Genomic DNA, 26,886 nt, shown 5'->3' with positions numbered 1-26,886 from the left:
TAGTAATATTAAAAAGTTGGAAATTTCTTGCCTTGGAAAAAGTTTATACTTATATAAAAAATTGTTATACATAAAGCCACATCCCCACAAGGAAGGCACAATGTGAAAAGACTCAGTTTCAAGGTCTGAAAATCTTGAATTTGCAAAAATAGAAATGACAAGAAGTGAAAGACTTACAAGTCTAGTAAGCGATGGAAAAGAGGAAGGAAAGATTTCCTGTAGTTAGACTTTAAAATACTTTGTGTGCTGAAGTTAGAAAATGTAAAGCTTAGTTAGAAAAAAAAAAATCTGCCTACTATAATGGTTCTTCCCTAAGCACAATATGCAGTGTGAGAGATTCCTTGATGAGTGACAGAACTGTTTTTCAACTGTTTTGATATAAGGTGGATTAACCCAATTTCTCTCCTTTAACCTATTTAGCTTGTTGAGCTAAAATTTGAAGCAAGTTTGGGCAAGGGAATAATTAATAGTTAAGTCTTATGGAATAATTATTTCTTAATGCAACAGAACCTCAGTCAGTTTTCCTGGGGGGGGGGGGTGTAGACATTTTTGTCTATTCCCTTAGTAAGACAAGGATATTCAGTATCTATTTTTTGTTCACCGCTTATTAAAGGCTTTCTGTGTGCTGGATAAAATGCAAAGACTTACCTAGTTTCTGCCTTTAAACAGCTTGTGGTTGAGTGTATTTTAGTCCACTCTCCAGCATTAGTAAAAGTAACATATGAAAAATTATTGAACATTTTAAAAAAGAATCAGACTTTCGTATTTATTATTGATATTATTTGTTGTCTTTATAGTATTATGTTAATTAATTTGTAGTGTCTCCAGGTATCTTCGGAGAAAAACAAAATTACACGATTAGGTATCACTGCCTAACTTGGCTAAAAGGAAGATGTTGAAACATTCCAGGTAACAGTTTTGTTTAGGTAGGCTTTGACTTCTATAGTTCTTTTTTTTTTTTTTGACTTCTATAATTTTTTGAATGTAGATATTCAGTTTTTTTAAAATCTGACAAAAGAAAATACATCTAAAGAAAAAACTTGTTTCCCCCACTTTCTAAAACTTGGAAACACTTGTTTCTCCTTCTTTGTGAACTCTTAAAATGCTTATTATTTCTGACATTTAAAAATCCTGTAAATGTAGACTTACTCTTATTTGAGTGAGTACCCTCTGAATTTTTCTTATCACTTTTGGCCTCTTAGAGCCCAGAGCATACATCTTGGCTTCTTTACCTTTCTATCTAGTAGCTTGTCTATAGATGAAGATGATAAGAAAGGTTAAAATCCATAAGTACCTATGCACACAGTCTAGCGGAGTGGTTCACAGTGGGCGAGTTGTTCAGCCTCCCCCTCTCTGAGCGACTACTTGAGTGGGAAGGTGTCCAATTCCTCACTTTGGGAGAGCAGACACAGGTGTAGTGCTCCTGGCAGAGATGTATTTGAAGCTCATTTAAAAAAGAAATTGGTGAGTGTGTCTTGGCAGTTATTTTATCCACATTAATTTTTTTTGTTACTTCAAAATAGTGAAGAAACATGAAAGTTAATCTTGAGACTCATGTCCTTTTTCTGCTGAAAACTATCTAGCTCCCCGTACTTACAGACACTCAATAGGTTGGATGACTCCATGTATTGGGTCAAGTAATCTGGTTCCTAGGGGAACACACGTTTACACTTTTACATCTTGCTTTTATTTTGCATAGCAAAACTGGCTGGAGCGTTAGAAACATTTTGAGCTTGGATTTTGGGTAGTGTCACGGATATGGTGACTACAGTTTCCAAACCAAAAATCAGAGCATTTGTTCTGAGGAGTATGAGAAGTGAAAATGGACTTCTGGGGACAGTGGAAGACAGGATTTGAAATCTGAACTTGGCTGGATAGTTGCCATGCTCGTAGAGAGGATAGCGGTATTTAATTATATAAAATATTTATTGATTACTTATGCTGTGCCAGGCATGCTTTAGGAAGCAGAACATTATTTTCAAATCTTTTACTGAAAGATAGACAAACTAAATTAAAGTTACATAACTTAATGCTTAATGTTTCCCGTTAGTGTTTTTCTTTTTGTAGCTTCAAGGAGAGAGAACATGCCAGTTCTTAAATTTTAAAATATTTTACACTGTGTTAACAAAAAGTGTTTATTAAACACACCTTTAAGAAATGATTCCTATTACTTCTACTTGGTGGGGACAACATGGTAGGTAGTGAGTAATACCCTGGACTTTGAAATCAAATAGACCTACTTGTGAATGTTGGTTCAGCAACTTCCTCATGAGAAGAAATAATTAACTCCTGGGTGCTGAGAAGATTAACGAGATGAGTAAGTCGAGTACCTCAGTATATGCCTAATAAACTATTATTTTTGTTATTGATAAAGGAAAATTTTATTAAAGAATAAACAGTTTGAAACTTCATGGATTTGTACTTGAGAGCCTCAAAAGAGCTTTTCTAATTTCTCAGGAGGCGAGCAAAAAGTTTTAAATATACAGTTAGCATATTGGTTTAGAATTGACATTTTTGGGTGTATGCTTTATGTATTTTGTGTGCTATATAGGGCCTCTTGTAATCTACTTGTAGACCCAGGACATTTATTCTTGTTTTTCAGCCTGTATGGATAATGTTACTGCTCTAGGCAAATTTTTTTAAAAATTAAATTTACTGGGATAACATTGGTTAATAACATTATGTAAGTTTCAGGTATACACCTTTATAATACAACGTGTGCATTGTGTGCTCACCACCCAAAGTCTCGTCTCTCTCAGTCACCATATATTTAACCCCTTTTAACTCTTCCTGTGCTCCTCCCCTTTCCCTCTGTAACGACCATACTGTTGTTTGTATCTATTTGTATGTTGATTATTTTATATCCCACATGTGAGTGAAATCATGTGGTTCTTGTTCTTTTCTGTGTGACATATTTCAGTTAGCATGATACTTTCAACATCCACACATGTTGTTATAAATGGCAATATTTCATCTTTTTTTTTAAGCACTGAGTAGTGTTCCATTAGAGATAGGTACCACATCTTCTTTGTCCAATGCTTGTTTCAAGGACACTTAGCTTGTTTCCACGTCTTGGCCACCGTGAATAATGCTGCAGTTAACCTAGGGGTACATATATCTTTATGAATAAGTGTTTTCAAAATTTTCAGGTAGATACTCAGAAGAGGGACTGCTGGGTCATATGGTAGCTCTATTCTTAAGTTTTTGAGGAGCCTCTATACTGTTTTCCATTGTGGCTGTACCAATATACGTTCCTGCCAACAGTGTCCGAGGGTTCCCTTTTCTCCACATTCTCTCCAACACTTGCCATTTTTTGTCTTCTTGATAATAGTTTAGGCAAGTTTTAAATTTTTTAACATACTGTTGCTCACTACATTTATATTATATTTGCTAATCCTTTGTCAATTTTAATATTATTATGGAAAACTGATGTCACAGTTTTGGGGGGACTTGTGATATAAAGTCTGGGAAGTACACTTTACTGCTTTGAGTCTTGCTTCCCATACCTGAGTGGCAAAGCTTCTCAAGGACAGGGATTTGTCTGTTACTTTTTCTATCCCTTCCATCAGGGATGTATTGAACATTTCTTGCATGTAAAAGTGAATGAAGGAGAGCATAAAAGCTATTAGTGAAATCAAAAGACCTGGACATTAAAGAGTATGAATTTACAGTTCTATTTCCTAATTAATGTAGCATACATTGTCAATTTTTTTTTTTTCACTGACACGTCCTTTTCTTATTTTTCCAATTTAATCTGTACTATACTCTCAAAGAGGACTTGAATTTTGGTCTGGTTTACTTTCTTTGTCTTGTAACCGTTAACCCTTTCTAAAAATTTAATATTATTTTATATTTACACCTTTAATAAGTGTTTTACTCATTAATAAATGTAGAGGCAGCGTAGTGTAAGCGAGCCAAAGAACACAGATTCTGGAGCCAGGTTGCCAGGGTTCAAAGTCCAGATCAGTCACATTCTGCTTGTTGACCCTGGACAAGTATTCAAATTTCCCTGGAACTGTTTTCCCATCTGTAAAATGGGGATGATACTAGTACCTATGTCATAGGGTTTTTACGAAGATTAAATGATTAATATAAGTGCTTAGAATAGTGCCTTGTTCACAAAATATACTATTTCAGTTGTTTCTATTATTATGTATAGATGTACTCTTGTTAACTTTGATCTCAGACATACAGATAGAACTATACAAGTCCTATTTAACATTTTAATTAAAAAAGAAGGAAAAATAGCTTAAGCCTATTTTAATATTTACTAAGGAAATAAAATTTGCTTAGTAAATTTCTGTAAAAGTCATAGAAATACAATGATCTACCTGATGGAAGTATTAAAGGTGGAACTTAGTTAATGACTAGGGATAATTTGATTTGGACGTTTATGTGAGGTAATGTCGGGTTGTGTTTTTTGATAAGCATTTTTCTAAGACCATAGCAAGGTATTTGAAAATAGAATCTGCAGTGTCTTCCTGTATTTCAGAGAAGTTTGAATCCATCAAATTAAACAATAGTTTTTTGAGCTCCATTAGGAACTAGGGGCTTTTAGAGAAGTGTTACATTTTTTCTTATATATTTGTTAAACATTTTAATCTTTTTTTCATTTGGAAAGGAAGAGAAAACATTGATGGAGAAGAATAAAATAAAGCACAAATCATGACTTTAGATTTACTGGAATAATTCATTCATGCCTTCACTGAGTAAATATTTATTGAGCACCAGCTCTTGTGCCTTGTGTTTGTGAAGGGTTCTGGGGATATGCTGATGTGCATACCTTGTAGTAATAAAACCACACTTCATGAATGAATACTAGATACCTATGGAGAATAGTAGGTTATTTCCATTGCTTCTCTGTTATCTCCCATAAGAAAAAAATTTAATTTAAGTGGACATTCCCTGACCTCGGGGGGTTGTTAAAAGTACCTGCAGAGAAAGGCCAGAAACTTTGTGGAAGCGTGTAGGAGCCATGATTGTAACCATCAAGGAACTACATAGGGTAGTCTTACATGATTCTGGTAGAGTAAGTGGGATTTAGTTATGGTATTTATTTGATATAAAAACTGCCAGCCTAGTGTCAGTCTATTAATCTATATTGACTTAACAAACAGACAGACAAAAAACTAGAGCCAAGTATGAACATTTTAGGTGATTTGTTGGAATGTAGGTAATTAGTATGATAAGGAAGTAAATAGGATAATATAAGATATGAGAACAGAGGAAAAATGTGTTGGGAAGAGTAAGTTAAATAAATTTAGAAACAATTATTAAAGCTAGAGATTCTGCATTTGATTTTTTTAAAATGTACTTTAATCTGAACTTAATTAAATGTTTTTTGTTGTTGTTGTTGTTTTTTGTTTTGTTTTGTAAAGATTTTATTGGGGAAAGGGAACAGGACTTTATTGGGGAACAGTGTGTACTTCCAGGACTTTTCAAAATGTTAGTTGTGGAGGGTGCCGTTCAGCTTCAAGTTGTTGTCCTTTCAGTCTTAGTTGTGGAGGGCGCAGCTCAGCTCCAGGTCCAGTTGCTGTTGCTAGTTGTAGGGGGTGCAGCTCACCATCCCTTGTGGGAGTCGAGGAATCAAACCAGCAACCTTGTGGTTGAGAGGACTCGTTCCAACCAACTGAGCCATCGCAGAGCTCAGCGGAAGCTCAGCTCAAGGTGCCGTGTTCAATTTTACTTGCAGGGGGCGCTGTCCACCATCCCTTGCGGGAGTCCAGGAATTGAACTGGTAACCTTGTGGTTGAGAGCCCACTGGCCCACGTGGGAATCGAACCGGCAGCTTTCGGAGTTAGGAGCACGGAGCTCTAACCGCCGGAGCCACCGGGCCAGCCCTGCATTTAATTTTTATATCTCTTTTATTTGGGTTAAATACTAATAAAGTTATATTTTTAAAATAAAATTATCTTTTTCTAAAGGAAACCACTGAAGTTCTTTGTGGTAACTGTTTCCATAGTTAAGAAAGGTAAATATTCTTGTCTTTTAAATAGGTACTAAAACTTACATGCAAATTAAGAAAATCAGTTGAAAGTCACCGTTAACATGAAAGTGACATTTTTACATAGTGAAGATTGCATTTTCTGTTCATCCTTTCTGAGGTTTATAGAAGGAGAATGCCAGTGTTGAACGGATCTAAATTTTATAATTATTTAAAGTAATTACTTTGGAAGAATGCGGTATAATACATATTCATCTAATTCTTGTGTATTTAGTTTTAATAAACAGTAGCTTAAAATGGGGAGGGCATTTTCAGTGGAGTTGGCAAACTTTTTCTGTAAAGTACCAGATAGCAAATATTTTAGATTTTGTGAGTTATGTGGTCTTTGTCAGAGGTTTTCAAGTCTGCCATTGTAGCATAAAAGCAGTCACAGACAGTATGCAAACAAAGAAGTATGGCTGTGTTTCAAAAAAACTTTACAAAAACAGGCCACAGGCTAGATTTGGACCAGAGTTTGCCTGTCCCTATAGAACTATAAGGAAATGTAGGGGCATGCTGCACTTTTTTTCTTTCCATTTTCATTTTTTTGCCTCATTTTAATAAGTGTAAAGTACAAAAGAATGCTCAAATACAAAACTGCGGGAGCATTGCCATACAGGTAATATCAGGCTTCTGAAACAGAACTGTTGCTATTATTTGATTTGCTGAAAAAGTTCATTAGCTGGTTTAAGACAGTTCATATTTTTGTATTAAAGGAAGCTAAGGCGTTTCATTATGAAATTATGCAAGTACAAGATGTTTGAAAGTTCAAAGATTCTAAGTACAGGTTCACAGCCTGTACCTATTATTACAACTTTATTCAAGATATCAACAGGATATACTCAAGCAGTAGATTTCTGGAGATTTTTTTTCTTTTTAATCCTATTCTCTGCTCTCCAAGTTTTCTAAAAAAAGATAGATTACTATTTTGTCTTTTGTATCTATATTTCATAATTTAAAGAAGAGTGTACTAACATTTTGTACAGCTTCATACATCACTTTTCTAGCCAATAAAGTGAAGTTTTCAACTTTTATTATCTGCTAAATATCTCCTTTAGGTATGTCAGTTTTTCCTTCATTTGATTTATCATGCTTATTATTGAAAAGCATTGTTAAGCACCCATGTCGTGTGGGTGGTATTGCTAACATATATTTGGGGATTAGAGCATTTTGTTTTTATAGAAAAACCATCTATTTCATATTTCAGTTAAAGTAAGTTTTTCTTCATCAACAGTTCAGTTACTATAATTTAAATGTTATGGGGAAAAATCTGTTTATCGGTTGTAATAACTTTATAGCCAGCTATTCTTTAGGCATAATAATATGGAAAAGAATGTGGTCTTTTAAAAGTTCCAGCTCCAGATTTAAAGATTTGGTAGCTAAATGTAACTAGAAAAATGGTATGGATACTCTTGTGATAGTTACATGCTCCAGCTGGGATAGGTCATTATTGATAAGTAATAGCTTTTCTGTTAGTGCATTCACTAAAATAGAACCTGAAGACTGAAAACTGATAACCAGACTTGTTTCTTCCTATGGCTAGCACTTTCTTCTATTAAAAGGAACCAGGCATCTTTATACCACTTTCAGTATGTCTCATTCTGAAGAGCAGCAGTATCCCAAAAGGACACCCTCGGCAAGAAGTAAATCTGAACTGAATTTAGATCTCTGTCAAAGATATTCTTATTTGTCTGTTTTATATGTAGAGACTTCTGAAGCCTGAACGGAAAACCTTTTTATTTCTCCTGTGAATGTTCAGATACCTGATGAAAAGAAGCAAGCATATAAATAACTGATTTGGAGCCAAAGGGAGACATGTCTCAAGTGAGCCTTGGAACAGGGTAGAGTAAATTCTGAGTCTTTAGAGGGGAACAAGAGTTAATCTGATTTATGAGAAATGATATCTTTTGTATTTAAGAATCTTTCCTCAGAATGCTGAACTAAGAGCTAGTTTTGATGAGGAGAATTTGGAAGGACCCTAAAAGGAGACTAAGGATCTTTGAAAACAAACTGCAGTTTGACCAGCATTTATCTGTTCGTAGGACTGGAGCATGTTTATTAGATGATTTTGTTTCCTGCACTTTGAAATATAAATAGATCTTTTATATTTTTCTCTCTGAAAATTAGGGATATATGAAGAAGTGAGAGGAACAAAATTAAATTGCTTTTAAACTTAGTTTAGCTCTGGTTTTGCCCCCTGTTTTGGATTAATGGTCTTTAGTGCACATGGGTCATGTTGGCAAGTGGAAAACATGTAAAGTGTCAGTGGGTGTTTTTTTTTAAATGATGACCTTTAGAGCTAATGGTAAGATTGATTTGAGGAGTTTCAAAAGAAGAGGGCTCTGTGTATAGATTTGTGTTAGGGTTCTCCAGAGAAACAGAACCAATGGGATATATGTAGATGTGTATATAGGAGTTTTATTACAGGAATTGGCTCATGTAGTTCTGGAGGCCCAGAAGCCCCACGATCTGCCACCTGCACGCTGGAGAACCTGGAAAGCCAGTGGTGTAATTCAGTTCAAGTCCAAAGGTCTAAGAATTGGGGTGGGTGGGGAAGGGTGGTGGCTGATGGTGTGAGTTCCTGTCTGAGTCCTAAGGCCTGAGAACCAGGAGAGCCAGTGTCCTAGGGCAGGAGTCCATGGATGGCTCAGCTCTAGTCGATTGACTGAACTCACCCTTCCTCTACCTATTTGTTCTGTGTAGGCCTGTAACGGATTAGGGGATGCCCATCCCCGTTGGTAAAGACAATCTTCTTTACTCAGTCTGCTGATTCAAGTGCTAATCTCTTCTGGAGACACCCTTAAAATACACCCAGAAATAATGTTTTACCAGCTATCTGGGCATCACCCCCTTAGCCCAGTCAAATTGATACATAAAATTAATCACAGTACCTAGAAAAGTTGGAAGTCGGGACTGAAACAGATATTTATATGTCCATGTTTATAGCAGCATTATTCCTAATAGTCAAAAGTTGGAAGTATCCCAAATTCCCATCAATGGATGAATAAACAAAATGTGGTATGTACATACAATGGGATATTCTTCAGCCTTAAAAAAGGAAGGAAATTCTGACACATGCTTCACCATGGATGAATTTTTTTTTTTTTTTTTTTTTTACATTTCTGTATCATTTTATCACATGTGCAGATCCAGTAACAATCACCAGAATCAAGATATAGAACTATTCCATCACCACATCTCCCTCATGCTAACCCCTTCAGAATCACCCCCACCCCTCCACCACCCCACACTATCTCTAACCTATCTGTTCTCGATCTTTATAATTTTGTCACTCCAAGAATGTTATTTAATGGAATAATGTAGTATGTGACCTTTTGAGACTTTCACCATGGATGAATTTTGAGGACATTATGCTAAGTAAAATAAGCCAGTCAGAAAAGGACAAATGTTGTATGATTCACTTATATGAGGGCACCAGGAGTAGTCTAGTCAAATTCATAGAGACAGAAAGTAGAATGGTGGTTGCCCCAGGAGCTGGAGGGAGAGGGAGATGGAGAGTTACAGGGAAGTGTGTAGAGTTTCAGTTTTGTAAGATGAACCCTGTCTAGACATTAGGTACCGTGTTTCCCCAAAAATAAGACCTAGCCAGACAATCAACTCTAATGCATCTTTTGGAGCAAAAAATAGTATAAGTCTTATATTATAGTAAAATAAGTTTGGGTCTTACACTAATTTTTGCTCCAAAAGACGCATTAGAGCTGATTGTCCTGCTAGGTCTTATTTTTGGGAAAACATGGTACCTAATGTCTAGATAGGGCTCAGTTTAGGAAACTTTAGGATGAGCTGCTCACTCAAAGAGTTGCCCGGCTTTTGACCACTGTCAGAACAGAACAGTCCCACAATGCCTCACTCATGTTACCTTTCCTTCCCCTACTCTGGTTTATCTATCAGTAGCTTGGAGAACCTTCTGATGGGAACTGTATTCTCATTGTGGCTTACTGTGAGGATTATAATTCTCAGTACAGTGACTATGTTTCTGACTTAACAGTGAACCCGAAATATCTGTGACGGTGAGCCAGCCCCCCCCCCCCCCCCCCCCCCCCCGCCTACTTAGATTTTCTGGGGAAATGGGGGTTTGACCTCATGAGTGTCATGTGTTCTTGCCTCTGTAGCATAGGCTGTAGAACAGGGGTGTTCAAACTGTGGCCCGTGGGCCAACTGCGGCCCGCAATCCATTTTTTATTGGCCCACAGCAAATTCCAAAAATACATTTAGTTTACTTAAATAAACCAGGTGAGGCAATACGTACTTCACCTCGAGTGAATGGCCTGGCTGTTTGTGTATTTTACCGCATGTGGCCCTTGGTGAAAAGCATTGAAAAAAGTTTGGACACCCCTGCTGTAGAACTTCCTAAAAGAGCGTTCCACAATTATGTCGTGCGGGAGACCCTGCTCGCTGCGCCATCTTTCAGGCAGGGTGGCCTGCGGGGTCTCTGCTCCTGCTCCCCACACAAGAACGCAGGATATGGTGAGGCCGAAAAGGAACACCCACGGAGCCATAGGTAGGGGAGTCATACCACTGTGGTCTCACTGGAGGCTGGGTTCACCGGACGTACGACCTGCCGTCCGCCTTTCTGCCAACCAACCGACCGACGACTCTCCTCTACTCTCTCGACTCTGTTCCTCTCCTCTCTTCGGCTCTGCTCGGCTCCTCAGCAATCCTCGGCAATCCTTCGTAGCCGCAGCAGTTATACCAGCGGCCAATCGGCTAACCGGCCACAGTCGACGGCCAATCAGCCACAGCTGACGGCCATCCACCACCCGAGCCAGCACCCTTCCACGTGAGGCCGAGAGCCTGTAAACTACTTTCTGGGGCTCTGTCCCCACAATTATTACTTGGGTTTAAAACGAGTGGTCTCAGGGGCGGCCGGTTAGCCTCAGTTGGTCAGAGCGCGGTGCTGATAACACCAAGGTTGCCAGTTCGATCCCCGCATGGGCCAGGGCCACTGTGAGCTGTATCCTCCTTTAAAAAAAACAAACCAAACAAAAATTAGTGGTCTTTTCTCTCCTTAATTTTTTCTTTTCAATGTTACTTCCAAATAAATGTACCACGTTGAAGAATAGATTTAAAAATACAGACAAAAATAAAACAAAAGAGCTGTAATTCAATGAAATTAATTACAAAAACTTACAGTGTTGATTTTTCTGTTTCATTTGTGTGTATGTGTTTGAATACATTTTTATATTTATTCATTCTATGTGTGTCTAACTATGTATTTTGAATATCTTTTAAGCATTTCAGGGCTTAAGTATCAGGTTGGTGCAAAAGTAATTGCGGTTTAAAAGATAATTGCAAAAACCGCAGTTACTTGTACATCAACCTAATGTTTGTTGCTTTGGTATAAAATGGCCATAAAATGATGGAAAACCACCTACTTTTTATTTATGTAGTTTGTATAAAGTTTTCAATACAGTTTTAAGGAAATAATGCTTTAAACCTTGTAACTGAACCCAGTTTGTAATTAACACAGTGATAGGCTATCCAGGCAACTGTATTTACAACAGTGTTCTCATGCAAACTTGTTAATAAATTGGTACATGTGCTGTTAGAAACCCATTAATTTGGTTGTGGTCATTTGAAGTGACAGTTTATAAATTCTTTTCCTTTGAGTTTTTCAAAATGTTTTACTTCAGAATCTTATTTTTGGGAAAACAAACAAAAAACAGAATAGTAATCAGAAAATGAGAGGAAGGGTGGTATGTCAACCACTTAAATGTGTACCGTATTACTATGGATTAATTTTGTACCTTTTTGAAATTTATTATTTTTTTTGCTGTTGCCAGAAACCTCAGCTTCCAACCTTAGACTTGTATATGTGTGTTTTCAACAAGTAAACACAGATGCATTTTTTTCATTTTAATTGTAACATAAACTTTTTATTCTCTAGATAGTTCAGCAACAGAATAATCTTTAGTCATTCTCTGAATGCTGATCATACAGTTACCATTCACTTCCTGAGGGAGGGAGAGTTGTAATAATGAATGGCAGCGTACCAGGCCTTTGCATGTTGCTTTTTCAGCATAAAATTGTAACTAAGTCTTGCTATCTCAGCATAATGTCCTACTGAGGAATTTTGTTAGCTTAACAGACCAAGGAGAAGTACATATCTGATTGAATACTTTTAAAACAAATAAATAAGTTTCACCAATAAATACTCGTTTTTAGCTGCTGTCTCCTTTACTTTTTATTTCTTAAAATATTCTATGGACTGGGAAAGCAGTTACCTGGCTCACATTACATTTGTGTTAGCGCTGCTCTAGATGCACAGGAAACCGGAAGAGAGGAGCATCTTAAAGAGAAAGTGATTTTTGAACCAGCTCCTTATGGTTTTATATGTGGTTTACTGGTCAGTGGTTGGGGACAGGATATCCCAGATAGAGAGATGGAAGAAAAGATTTGAAGGTAATTGGGAGAAAGGAATAGCATGACATTGATAGAAGTGTGAGTAATATGGGGGTTTGGAGCAAAGAATGTAATTAAGAGAAGGTCAATAAATGAGGCAAAAAAGATTATTTGGGGCTGGAGTGATCAAGAGCCTTAATTTCTCTGCTACGATATTTGAACAACTATTTATAGTCAGTGAAATATTTATTGATTGTTGCAAGCAGGTGAATAACAAGATCAGATTTGTGCTTTTAGAGAATAACTATTGGTACTTGGAAGGATCAGTTGGACAAGGTGAAGATAGGGAGGCAGCCGTCTTTCAGCAAGACGACCTGGACCAAGGTGGGTATCTTGGGATAAGAGTGGAAGAAATTGAAGATACGTTGGAAGGAAGATTAGTAGAACTTTGTTGGAGTAAAGAGAAGAGTCACAAGATGACTTTGAGATTTCCGATTGAATAGCTTATGATGCTATTATTTGAACTGGTGAATGTGCAAGGGCGTTGTGTTACGGGTAAGAGTTGAGCCAGAGGATATAATGAGTTTGACAACTGATAGAGGATCCATGCTAGTAGGTCTTTCAAAATACACGTCTGTCATTCAGAGGGGTGAGTTGGATGTTTCAGAGAGATGGAGAGGGGCGGGGGATTGATTTTACTGAAGCAGTGGGATTAGCTAAAATTTCCCAACGAGACTGTCCAAACAGCAGTAGGGAATTAATTTTAGTATATGGATTTCATGGTAGCTTTTAAAAGTAATTCTCATTCAGGAACATATTGAGTGCTTAGTATGTGCAAGTGCTGTACTAGGCACTGAATATGAAGAGATATACAAGGCAAACATTTCTGCCTTAAAGATAATCAGTTCCAGAGGGAAAGGCAGACAAGTAAATCTGGGATTGTATTACGGTGGAATAAGGAGCACGCTGAGCTAGAGTCCTACGGCTGTGGGAGGAGATTCCTGTGAGGGCGTGACAGAAAATGGCACTGGAGAAGTGGGCTTGATCTTGCAGGGGAAATTTGTTGTTTGTTCTTTTTTGGCAAATCTTTTTACTTTTGATAAACTTCCTAATTGTGCATACTACATATGTGTTGGTCACTTTTACGCAGGGCTTCTCACTGTGGTGTCTGTCAGTTTTCTGTCCTCCTCCTAGGTATAGATAGTCTTTAGCTACCAGTGATGTTAGTTGATAGCGTGGCACGACTGCAGTGTTGTCAGTTGGCAGCTATTACTGCAGGTTGGTAGCACAGAAATGACTTCATCAGACTGTGTTATGGCTTCCCACAGATAAGGGTTTGGCAGGCCTCACAGCTTTCCTCCTTGGGACCCGCCTTACTATTGTCTGTGTCGGGGGAGGAGGCAGAAATGGTGACAGACCTGTGCTGGTGTGAAGCGGATGTTCACGTGCTTGGCTAAGGTGATCAAAGAAGGGGAAGAGGACAGACACGGGGAAAGATGAGGGGCTAAAAAAGTTTCAGTGTGTAAATAAAAGGTATCAAATCCTATAGGAGTTGAATAACCCTGAGTTGCAATAACTAGAAAACCACCTGGAAGAAAACCAGTGAGGAAAAGCATTTATATACCATGAAAATAATATCAGAGCTTCTCACAATACGGACCCCCCTTAGCTACCAGTTATGTTTCGCTATCGACAGGCTGCTTTTCATTTCTTTGTGTTACGTCGGCTAAAACCAGGTTTTGAGTGTGCTTGGCGTGCCCTTTACCACTTCTCTTGGCTCCCTGGGCCTCCGCCTGCTCTCCTTTACACATCCAGTTAAACCTGTGCTGTGAACCTCTTCTGAACACGGCTCACCCTCCTCTCCCAGTGTAGTGCCACTGTGTGCGCGCGTGTTTGCACGTGTTTGTATGTCGCGCGTGCGTGTGCGTGTGTGTGTGTGCGCGCGTGGGTGTGGACATGTGCGCGCGCATGTATGTGCGAGTGTGTATGTATGTGCACACGTGTATGTGTGCACATGCATGTGCATGTCTGCACGTGTGTATATGTGTGTGTGCATATGTATGTGCGCGCGCTCACTCCCACAGTCTCCTGCACACGCACCTCTCTGTAGCACTTGGCTCATGCCGTTGGAATCTTTTTTTTTTTTTTTAACCTATCTCTTCCTCTTTATACTAGGCTGCTAGCATCTTGAGGACAGGAACTGTCTTCTTTTCACCTCCCACCTGGCTCATAATTAGTTCTTAAATGTTAGCTAAATAAGTAAGTCACAGGAAAATATCAGTATACTTTGGGGCATACAGCTTGCAGTCTCAGTGCAGTCATGCTTTAAGATATGACCATTAGAATTTGTGCGTTTTTGTATTTTTTAATTAATAAACAAAGGTTAATATGTTTTTTTCCCCCTAAAATTTGGCTTCAAATGAAAAGACTGCTTTTTGGAAGCTTTCATTTTCCATTTGAAATTGATAATGTAATTTTCAGTAGTGAAACTAAAACATTTTAGTCCTCTTTTAACTGAATATTGGCTTGTTGACAATTTTTTTCTTTTTGTCCTCTACTCTGTTCACTGGCTCAATGTTATAATAATCGGCAATTATGTTTAAGCTGGTAAATTACCAATGGCACATAACTGTCTTTTTTCCGTATGAATTGAAATAGAATTTAAAAAATAATTTAAATTTTGAGTTGGAGTCTGATACTTTGGTAAATTTTTTTCCCCATAAATTGAAATCAAAGGTATGATTATAGGCTGTAGGACTTATATTAATTATTTAGTAATAAAAGTGTGATTCCTCATTTATAGTAAGGTGAATATCTGAGTATTAATACTGAGTAGCATATGCTAATTAAGAAACAAAAGGTGTAGCTCCTTAGTTAATGTGTATTCTTTCATTTTCTGAAGTTTTAGAAGCAGTTCTTGAACTATGTAATGTCAAAGGTAAAAAGAGGAGAAATCTCAATATTTTTTGGTATTAAAAAAGGTACAATCTAAGTTTAAAGTTACCTTCTTTATATAGGATTCCCCAGTTTTTCCTTTCTGTGGATATTGGGAGAACTATTTTAGTCTATGTATAGATAAAGTAGAACAGGCCAAGTCTTTTTTTAAATATAAAATTGGGTCATGTGCAGAGGTACTAGTCCCAATTTAGTTGTTAATTAATGACAGATATGGCCTATAAAATCAAGTTTTTTTCGTTGTTCTCCTTTTAAAGATTTTTTTTTTTTTTTGGTGTGAAAGATCCACTTATTTTTGTTGGTGTTAATCCATGAACAAGGTTGTTCAGTTTAAGTGCATAATACTTTTTTATAAATATTAGAAAACTAATTTTTACTTGATTTATATGTTAGAAATACTTCTTTTTGTGGCTTATTCTTTTAACTCTTCTTCCTTTGGCTTACCTGCAGAATAAGAAGTAACTGGTGGTATGGACTTCAGAATTGTTTTTAAATATTTACATTTCTTATAATGCAAATTTATTGAGTCAGGGGACCAGTTTCCCTAAGTCCATTCAGGAAGACTGAGTCCTATTAGTGTCTTCCGAACAATAGTACACATAAAAATCCCATAAGGTACTTAAAAAATACAGATTACTGACTACTACCCTCCCCCCCTCACTGTCCACTCCCAGTAACTCTGGGCTATGACCCAAAAATTTTAATAAGCACCCCTAGATGAGTCTTACATAGGTGATCCATTGACCACTTTGTAAGAAACACTAGTTTTTAAATAGTGTTAATACTATTGATGTCACTTGTATGAGTCAGTGGACTAGGCACGTGCCCCAGATTCTTATCCTCATCAAACTCTAAAGGTAATAATTCTCACTGTAATAAAATTGGGGAATAAAGCACGTAGAAAAAAACCATACACAGTTCCATTATCCAGAGAACGCTGATAATATTTTAGTTTTGTATTCTTCATACTTTAAAATTTTTAGTTGGAATTTAATGGGAAGCAGTGTTCTATTCTGCTTTTCTCACTAATCTCAATTTTTTATCATGTTATTAAAAAATCACTAGCACTTTCAGTGCTCATATATTAGATCATTATTTACCTAATCATTCCCTTTGGATGTTTAGATTGTTCCTAATTTATTTCAAATAAATAACATTGTAATAAACATCTTTGTGGGAAACATTTTTTCCTATATCTAAGGACTTCGCCCCCACCCCAACCTTTGCTAAGGGTTCGAAAAATATTTTTAAAAGCTTTTCAAACATACTGCCAAACTGTTTTCTAAAAAAGTTCAGCTAATTAAAATAACCAGCAGTAAACTAAAGTTGTTATGTGGCACCTTTACCAGCATTGAGTGTGTTTGTTAAAAAAACACCATAGTTTTGGTTGACTAGACAAAATGATGTATAATTATTTAACCATCCTCTGTTGTAGTTAATATGTTTTGTGCATATGTAAAAATTAGTTTGATATGTTATACTAAGTATTTTTTTCTACCAAGAATTTATGTTGCCAGTAGTTCTTGCGGAAAATCATTAATAATCAGTTCCTTTCAATTTTTCTCAACGGTTTGAGCCATTGATAATAAACATGGACAATTTCTTTTTGCCAGAGATGAGAGTATTAACAAGAAGAGTCCTCTTCCATTTCTTTCCACATACTTTGGAAATTGGAAGTTTAGGCTGGTTTTAAGTATGGAAATAAATTCATTAAATAAACAAAGTTCTTATTTCTACTAAAAACTGTTTCTAATAGCAAAAGAACAATATTTTAAGTGACCATCCATCAAAAAATTTAACTAGTGGAAAGTGAAAAATTAAAGTTTTACCATTCATTCATTGTCAAACCTCTTCCGACTATATGTTCTATTTAGAGTTACTGTTAATCTCTTGATTTCAGACATAACTGTTGCCTGTATTTTTTGGTTTATCAATTTTGAAGAATACCAACAAAGTTTGAAGATTCCCTGATTTAAAAAAAATTAATTTGTATCATTCTAATTAGTTTTAGTTTAATTTGTATCCTTGACTACACAGTATTGGCATAATTATCATGTGTAAAAAGACCAAAAGTAATCATTTTACAAATGTAATCATATTGAGGGTTATTTTTACTGTTTTCTCTTTTAAAGCTTGTTCTGTGATTTAGATTCATTATAATTATTTTATAGGCCAATGATATTTTAGAAGTTAAAATACTTTAGTTTCAATAAAACTGATTCAGTGTATCCAATCACATGTTCCTTTTTAATTCAGTATTTTTAAAGCATTCATGAAACTCTGGGTGTGTTATAGAAGTAATTGCACATCTGAATATAAAGCTTGGATTTATATGGCAAAACAGTGGTTCTAACCCAGAGGCAGTTTTGTCCCCAGGGAATGTTTGGCAATGTCTGGAGACGTTTCAGTTGTCACAGTGTGGGGGGATGCCTCTGTCACCTCGCGGGTAGAGGCCAGAGATGCTCATAAACATTGTGCAGTGTGGGACGGCCTCCCACGGCAAAGAGTGATCTGTCCCAAAATGCTGGTGGTGCCAAGGCTGAGAAACCCGGTCGTAAAAGGAAAGATGTCTCATGTTGTATTTAATTTTAATTTATAAATGTTATGCCAGTTGGAACATAAATATTTCAAATTTTTCACAGGCAACGACACCTCCAAATCAAGGACGTCCAGATTCTCCCGTCTACGCTAATCTACAAGAACTGAAAATATCCCAGTCTGCTCTCCCTCCGCTTCCTGGGAGCCCCGCAGTTCAGATTAATGGAGAATGGGAAACTCATAAAGATAGTTCAGGGCGTTATTATTACTATAACAGAGGAACACAGGAAAGAACATGGAAACCCCCTCGATGGACTCGAGATACGAACACCAGCAAAGGAGATTGCCCAAGTCCAGGAGACCAAGAGGTATGAGCAATCAGGGAACCTCCCAGTGAGTTACCAAACTTTCTCTCTTCTTTATTCAGAGACAGAAGGATTAATAGCTTTGTATCTTGGTAGTGAAATGGTAGAACACTTGAGTTCTCTAAGATATTAAATCTTCTTTCCAGCTTTTATTGTATTATTGCTATATTACTTCCTAATCTCTAACTAGCAGGCAATAGCTAACCCTGTAGTGTGTTTACTAGTTCCAGAATTAACTGTATTAAAGTTGCCTGGTGCCAGTGGTTTCCCTCATGTGCTAATGTGCTAGAAGATACTAATTCAATCATTGTTATTGCCCAAGCATGACATTTTTTAGAAAAAGAAGGAAAGAAAATGTATGATGTGACTTAGCCAGATACATAAAAACAAAGTTATTTAACCGATTAACTGGTTAAAACGAACACTTTTCTCTATTGATTTGGTATGGCCACCAAGCTACTTCTCTTTATTTGTCATTCAGAGGTACAAGATCACCTTTTATCTATATGTAAGGAAAATAAGTATAATTTCTTTGCTGTGAATGGACCATCCTGTAACTGACAATTCACTCTAAAATCATTCTTTTCTCTAACAAGTGTTTATGCTATCATCCCCCTGCTCCCTTGGTTTCACCTTTCTCCATACTTCTGGCAGGGGGGTGGTGCCGTGAATTGGCCATAGCTATATTTTGAGAAACACTCATCTCAGAGTTCTGTGGAGATTCCTTGGGACAGATTAGAATGTACAGGAGAAGCTTGGGTAGAACTGATAGGGTGGTGGTAAGTCCTGCTGTTTAATGCACTGGGGCCCTCACCTGCATAGGACACTCAGCTCTTACAGAAAGCACCTGGCTTCTACAGTAAATACAGTACTCCAGTTAGGTAGGAGCTGGAAAAATCAGGTGACACTTCCTGTATTTAGCAGAATGTAAAAGCTTTTTGTAGTTAATACTCCCTTATTTTCCAGTTGGCTATTTATATCTTTGGTTTGGTGGTAACTTGTACTTTTAGTGTTCAAGAATGAGATTGCGAATAGTGAGAGAACTTGTTTCTGGTTATTATAAGAAACGTGTTAGGAAAGTTATTTGAATTGTAGATCTAGAAAGATTTGAAAATAATTACCCCATGTAGCAACAATGAAGTAAAATCTCACAATTTGGGAGAATTGGGGAAAGGACTAAATTAATAGAATAAAGGAATTTAAAGTATACACAGGAACTTTTAACAGGTTTCTTAGCTTTCTATTTCAATAACTAAATGAGAGTGATTTGTATATCAGAGTCTCAACTTATACTACTACTGTATTTCCCCGAAAGTAAGACCTAGCCAGACCATCAGCTCTAATGCGTCTTTTGGTGCAAAAATTCATATAAGACCGGGTCTTCTATAATATAATACAATAGAAGACCCGGTCTTATATTATTTTTTGCTCCAAAAGACGCATTAGAACTGATGGTCCGGCTAAGTCTTATTTTCGGGGAAACACGGTAATCTCTGCACCAATTGTATAAAAATAGATATTTCCAAAGTGGCTGGAGCACATCTTGCAGTAACTTCTTGAGAAAGGTTGCACATGGGAGGTAAAATTGAGACCACATGTGAAAATGTCTATATTCTGCTCTCATATTTAATTGCTAGTTTGCCTGACTAGAATTCTAGGTTGGAAATCATTTTTTCTCATAATAGCAAAAAGCATTTGAACTTCTTCACTTTATGGCAGTCTAGGTCAGCTGCTTGTTGGGGAGTCCCCAGTGTTAGAACCATTAGGTCTTTACTTTTAGACTAATAGAGTTTTGACAGAAGTCTTAAAATCTTCTGTCTAGAGAGTAAGGGCTGCCAGGGTCTTGGAGGTTGGCATTCAGTTTTCATATAATCCCTTAGTTTTCCCTCTTTCTGTTTTTACCAGTTGTGCCTGTTGTCTTCCAACTCAGAATCTTACTGTTTGTCCCTCTTGAGAGGGAATAAATACCTGTCCTCCTTCTGAGATAAGGGAGGATGCAACTAACATCCAGGTGTGGAGAAGGGGATTCTGGCGATTTTAATCCTCATTTTATTAGGTCGGTGGAAAAGTAATTGCGGTTTTTGCAATTATTTTTAACCTTTTAAACCGCAATTACTTTTGCACCAACCGAATAGTACCCCTACCTTTACCGCCAGTTCTTGGAATACCTAATACTGTCAGTTCCTGAGCCACTTGAAGATTCTTCTCTATAAATTTGTTGGGTTTCATCTGTCCCCCACAACTCTACTCCCCACCTCCACCAGTTTATATTCTGCTTTCCTGTTTATCTGCTCGGCTTCCGGAGTTTGTGACTGTTGTCTCTTCTTCTGTTCTCCCTCTTCTTGGTTTGGGTCTTTTAAAGCATATCTCACTTTTTATTTTAGTGGGGTTTGAGAGGGAGCAAGTTTTCACTTTTTCATCTTAACTTAGAAGCTTATTATTGTTACTCTACAACAAAGGTTCTCAACTGGGGACAGTTTTGCTTCCAGGGGAAGTGGGGGCATTAGACAATGTGGAGACATTTTTGATTGTTAGAACTTGGGGTGTGCTACTGGCATCTAGTGGATGGAGGCCATAGATGCTGTTGAGCACCCTGTGATACACGGACAGCTCCCACAGCAGAGAATTCTCTGACCCTAAATGTCCGTGGTGCAGCTGTTGAGAAACCCTGTCTTAGAAATTTTAACAGGCATACACTCAGTCTAAAGTTAATATCTTCTTGCTGCTTTAAAGCGACACAAGAACCATACATGCCGTTGTGCTGTTGCTGTCATATCTTATTTCTATTTTTAGTCCGCTTATTGTTGTACATGGTGACTCTTATAATCCTCATATTCACCACTTTGTTTTATCACATTTCTTTATGCAAATTAGATTATCTTGGATAACTTTTAAGTACATACTTAAAAAATTTCCTTAGTGAGGTTCTGTTAGTGATAGAATCTTTGATTTTGTTTATCTGGAAATTGATTTATTTATCTGGAAATTTATTTATTTAAATTGAATGTTTACTTGTGTTTTTTTTTCCTAGTTTATTGAAGATTTTGTTCTCATGTTTTCAGGCTTCCATTATTGATGATGAAAATTCAACTGTCAGTCTGATTGTCTTTCCTTTAAGTGTGGCTTGTCTCTTCTTACTGGTAGTTTTTAAGATCTATCTATAATTTCACTATTACGTGATCAGGTGAAGCTGTCTTTCGTATTTCCTGCTTTGTTGGGACCTCTAAATTTGAGGAGTCCTATCTTTGATCAGTTCTGGAAAATTCTTGGTCGTTATATATATAGTTTCTGTCCCATTTTTTCTTTCCTCTCATGCTGGAACATTGAGTAGATGAATGTTTAATCTGCTTATTCTGTTTGTCATGTCTCTTGATTTCCCTTATATTTAAAAATTTTATCTGTCTCTCTGCTTCATTCTCAGTAATTTCCAGGTTTGGCTCTTGTTCACGATTTTTCTGTTCATCTACATTTTTATTTGATGTTAAACCAATCCTTGAATTTTAAAATAGATGCTATTTTTTTATTTGTTTGGGGGAGCTTTCCCATCTTATTACTTCGAAAAGTTTTAAACCTACAAAAATCTAGAAAGAACAGTATAGTGAGCATCCAGAGAGCCTTCGTCTAGATCTACTAGTTGTTAATATTTTGCCACATTTCCTATATTTCTCTCCACCCTCCAGTAATTTTTTTCTGAACCATTTGAAGCAGACAGCATAATTATTCTCTGAGTATACAGACATTTTTCAGCAAAACCATTTTTTTTGGTGAAAAATATATTTATCACGCACACAAAAATTTAAAGCTGGTGTATTATTTAATACATGGTTAATATTCTGTGCTTTTCACTTGTCAAGTAATATCCTTTATAGTTTTTTCCCTGCAGTGAAGGATCCAGTGAAGGATCATATATTGCTTTTATTTTTCATACCTTTCTTTAGTCTTATTTTATATTTTATTTTTTGATAATTCTAGTACATAATGTCTTTGAGAGTCTGATTATGCTGTCTGTTTTTCTGCTGTCACTCATGGTATGTGTCACTTCGTGCATGCGTGTGTGTATGTGTGTGTGTTAATGTGAGATTATAGTTCTTGGAAATTCATGTGTAGGAAGTCTTGAATGCTGGGGTTGGAAGCTTGTTTCTTCAGAGAAGGTTTGCTTTTGTTTCTACCAGGTGCCTAGGCAAACTAGTATCCTATGAACATTTGAAACTAAATTTTCAGCTTTAGTTTTTACAGGCTACTTACATAGTAGTAATTTGTATTGCATGAAGATGGGCTTATGATTAGGGAATTCCCCAATTTCCCCTGATTATTGGGGAAGATTCCTATGATTTCCTTAGGGTGGAATAAAGGGACAAATTTTTTTCTGGTTCACCCATAATCTGCAGGTATGATTCTTTGGCGTTCTGGTTCTGTACTGTGGGGTATTCCTTTAGAATCCCTGCCTTTGGTGGTCCTGAGTCCGTTTCCCTAATGCTTCTGCATGACCTTGAAAACTAACATTCTGGTTTGCAGTTTGACAAATGCCAAGGAGAAAGCTGGTCTTTTCATAGTGTTTTTTTTTTTTTTTTTTCCTGGATTCTTGCTCCTAGTTATTAGTTTTTGACCTCTGAGTATTTTTTGACTAACCTCTTGCTCATTAATGGTTTAAAAAATTTTTTTAATGTAATACTCATATATATTAACTACTTCATCCAGATGATGAGTTGGGTACCTACCTGTCTTTCTTCTACAAATGGAGCGTCTGTATAGCCCTCTCATATATTTACTAGGCTACATTTGCTGCAGGATATGTACCACAAAGTTACTGAGCCAGGTACCCTGCTGACTAGTTATTTAGGATAGAGCGGTTAACAACTGGAGAATACTTGCCAAAAACAATCTTAGTTTTTATTCAATTGCCATTAAATGGCTCTTTTCTAGCAGTAAATATCAAGATCTTAAAGCTACTCCTGGTTCTATAGTATAATAAAGCATGTCGAGATATTGGAAGTTACTTTTCATGGCAGAAGGGAACATCTTTACTGTTCAGAAATTGGGAAATTACAGTGAGCATATTGTCAACTAGAGTCATATTTATGAAAAAATGATTTAGTGTTTCTTAAATTAATTTTACTAGTTAGATTGCCTTCTTTATTGTGTTCCTGAAAAATTTGATTGCACTTCTCCTTCCTGAGCTTACCTTTTAAGTGGTCTCAATGAAATAAAAACAAACTCCTGAGTTTTAAATTAGGCTTTCCATGTTTTAAAAACAGTACTGTTACAAAACGTGTATGGTTCACTTTGCAAGGTTTCTGCAATATTGTCTATGCCAGTCTGTGAACAGACTAACATTAGGCTGCTTACGTCTTTTAAGTTACAACATTTAGAATCTGCCCATTTTAGTGTTTCAGACCAAATTATAGTGGTAGAAAATACAGTCTGCTTAAGATTTAGTTGCAGAAACTGTTTTACCTAAAGGTGACCCTGGAAGGGTCTTTTGCACATGAGAGTTAACTTAGTATTTATTTATTGAATGAATGAAGTCTAAGTGCTGCCAGCAAATTGCTACTTAGTCATATTATGGTGCCTCTCATTTGAAAAAGCAGAAATTGTTCAATTTTCTTAAGCTTCTTATTTGCTTCTCTTTTATATCTGGAGTATATTATGCTTTCTTAAACTGTGCCTAAATTATTTTTATACTGAATTTCTTAATTTCTCTGTATTGTGCTTGAATTTTCTCAGTATTATTTTTTCTTGTTTTGAAGTTTAGTTTTCAGCTGTCTTTAGTAAGCATTTGGCTGGGTGAGTTAGGAAAACTTGACAGTAAATTAGAACATAAAATACAGTGTTACAAAACTGGTATCTTTTCTCTCCCCACCCCATACTTTATAAAATAGTTCAAGATATATTTATTGAGCCCTGTTATTTGCCAGGTGTTTGAGTAGGAGCTGGTGATACATAGGTGAGTGAGAACTTCCAAGACGCTCAGTCTATTGACGTGTCCTCGTCACTTACTTTGCTTACACATAGGTGTGTATATATACACACACACCTCTGTCTTTTTTAATGATATCAGTTCAAAAGCAGCATTAAATATGAGGTAGCATTTTTATCTCAGCCTGAAAACATTGTTTTCCATTTTATCATGGTGAATTTTTCTAGGGTTGCATTAATGTGGTTAAACAACTATCATTAATTTCACCTCAGCACTTATAGTGTGCCATTTAAAAGACTAAATAATTTGTTTTGAAAATATTCAAATATATTCAAGATATCTTAGTACTTATAGCCAAATAAAGTTGATCTCTTAGATTTTCAACTGCTGCATATTTACATTATTCAAAGAAGAAAAATCCTTATGTTTCTGACTATTTATAGCTTCTTTCATCAGAAGAAAACTACCACAGCATTTGTTACAGCCAGTCAGATAGTCAGTGTGGTTCTCCTCCAAGGGGTTGGTCAGAAGAGTTGGATGAACGTGGGCATACCTTATATACCAGTGACTATACTAATGAAAAGGTACATTCTTTTTTCTCATCTAGTTTTCTTGGCTGAAACCTCTCATAAAACTGTTGTGTACTGAAACTTTAGTAGTATTTTAAAAACTCATGAAAATATTATTGTAATTCTGTAATCATGTCACTTGATAACATGAAAACGCAGTATAACTACTGATTCATGGTTTTAAACTGCTTATAATTTGTGATTTTTATGGTGTCAGAACCCACTTAAGACAGACTTTTTTAAGAGTAGAGCTGTTGAGTATCATTCTTTTTAGACTTCTTCAATAAATGTATTTCTTTATACAGTCATCCCTCTGTATCTTAAGGGGATTTGGTCCGGGACCCCCTTCTCCCCTCTGCAGATATAATTATCTAAGGATGCTCGAGTCCCTTAAATGGTGTAGTGTTTGCATATAGGCTACAGCAGGGAGTGCCTACACATCACTTTATTGTGGATTCAGTGTGTGGTGCTCAGCGCAGGACGAATCTAAGTTTTGGTTTTTGGAACTTTCTGGGAATTTTTTGAAATATTTTCGATCCACAGTTGGTTAAATCTGTGGATGAAACCCACAGATGGGAAGGGCTGACTGTAAATTTCTTGGGGAATGTATTTTTGGGGATAGTTTTCTCAACATGCAATTATGATATACCACCTTACTTTCTATACTCCTTTTTCTTTTATAACCAAATTATGTAAAACAAAAACCATGAATCTAGTATTTTATGATTAATTAACTAGTTTGGGAATGGATATTGAAATATTTATTTGTGTATTACATCTCGTATCATCAGAGAAGGTAACTAGTTGGTTGTGTTGGTTTAGAGAATAGGCACTTGGGAATGAATGGAAGCTGGCTTTTACCTCTCATTTCTCCTTTAATTATTTGACACTAGAACATAAGAAAACAGCAGTATTCACATATTTTACAATCAAGATCATATGTTTGTATTAGCAATACTTGGTCTTTTCCTTCTCATAGTCCCTGTGTTATATTTTATAAAGTAGTTTGGATTTTACTGTTATTTAAATCATATTGAGTGAGATGTGTTGGCTACATGAAGTTTGACTTAAATTTTTCAGTAGTTTTATACTTAAAGATTGAAGAAAACCCTCTTTTGTTAATTTCTCAACCCTGCTTTTTGGGTGGGTGTTATCACTGCGTATGTTATCCAGGTATACTTTATGTTCTATATTTCTTATGTTGTTAAGTTGTGCTTGAACCATACCTTGACTTTGGAGGAAAGAGAGGGAAAATAAACTTACATTTAAAATAGAGTTTATTTACTCTTACCAAACTTAAAATGCAAGGTTGTTAATTTTTTTTTTTTTTTGCAGTTTTCTTGAGCATGTAGAATAAAATTCATAAGAATAATATATAATATCTCTGGTTGTAAGTCTAAACTTACTTTTATTTAAGTTGAAAAATAACACCTCTTCTATTTTTTATAGTGGCTCAAGCATGTTGATGATCAAGGTAGACAATATTACTACAGTGCCGATGGATCTAGGTCGGAATGGGAATTGCCAAAGGTAATGAACCATAACAGTGAATCTCTATTTAAAAATAGTAGATGAAATAATATGAAAATGGTTTCAACAGATTTATTTTTATAATTTTATTCAACTTGTGAAAAGCAACAAGACTAATTTTTTTAGAATCCATTGAGAATCCTGTGACTGGCTAAATTTTTCTAAAATGTGCATTATCTTTGCTGCATAGGATTGATTATTCCTATTCAAAAATACTTTTGATATAACTTGAAATTAGTTTTTCTTTATTCCTGGAAATAAACATCCCCTTCAGTGCCAATAATGCTATCTTATATCTAGTTATCGTGAATAGATTGAGTTTTCTAGATGAAATTGGTCTTATATTTAATCTGTATTTTTAAAAGGAAAGCAGCTCAGTATTCAAGTTTATTCTCTTACGTAAATGTGTGTTATAATTCAGTCAATTATTGGCTGAGATAGGCAGTATGTGGTGATCAGATCTTCTAGGGTGTCACTAGATATCTTTTCAGACGAGTACACCAGGGTTGAGTTTAAATGATATCTGAGCAATCATTTAATTTTTAATTGGTCCACTATTTTAATATTTTAGAAAACAACTATAATTAGCAGACATATCTGTGGTATCAGTTATCAGATAGACTTTAGTTTTGGAAGAAATTATTTTCCCCCCAAATAAGTCTATTT

General features: G+C 36.1%; 1 protein-coding gene across 11 annotated transcripts in view; it reads left to right on the top strand.

Annotated features, from left to right (window-relative positions):
• Positions 1–26,886, top strand: part of ARHGAP12 (Rho GTPase activating protein 12) — a 133,325-nt gene that overhangs the window by 34,415 nt on the left and 72,024 nt on the right. For 7 of the 11 annotated variants that reach the window (XM_088789599.1, XM_019731493.3, XM_019731495.3 and 4 more), the window contains exons 4-6: positions 17,944–18,207; positions 24,565–24,705; positions 26,140–26,220. In XM_088789599.1, coding sequence (XP_088645725.1) covers positions 17,944–18,207; positions 24,565–24,705; positions 26,140–26,220 — 486 coding nt within the window. The remainder of the gene's footprint in view (positions 1–17,943; positions 18,208–24,564; positions 24,706–26,139; positions 26,221–26,886) is intronic. The other 4 variants (XM_019731496.3, XM_088789595.1, XM_074324710.2 and 1 more) reach the window with 1 other exon arrangement.

This window comes from Rhinolophus sinicus, chromosome 1 (genome assembly GCF_057876585.1).
Source record: "Rhinolophus sinicus isolate RSI-liver-muscle chromosome 1, RSI-T2T, whole genome shotgun sequence".
In the NCBI taxonomy this organism is placed as follows: Eukaryota; Metazoa; Chordata; class Mammalia; order Chiroptera; family Rhinolophidae; genus Rhinolophus; species Rhinolophus sinicus.
This window is presented reverse-complemented; position numbering and strand designations above follow the sequence as displayed.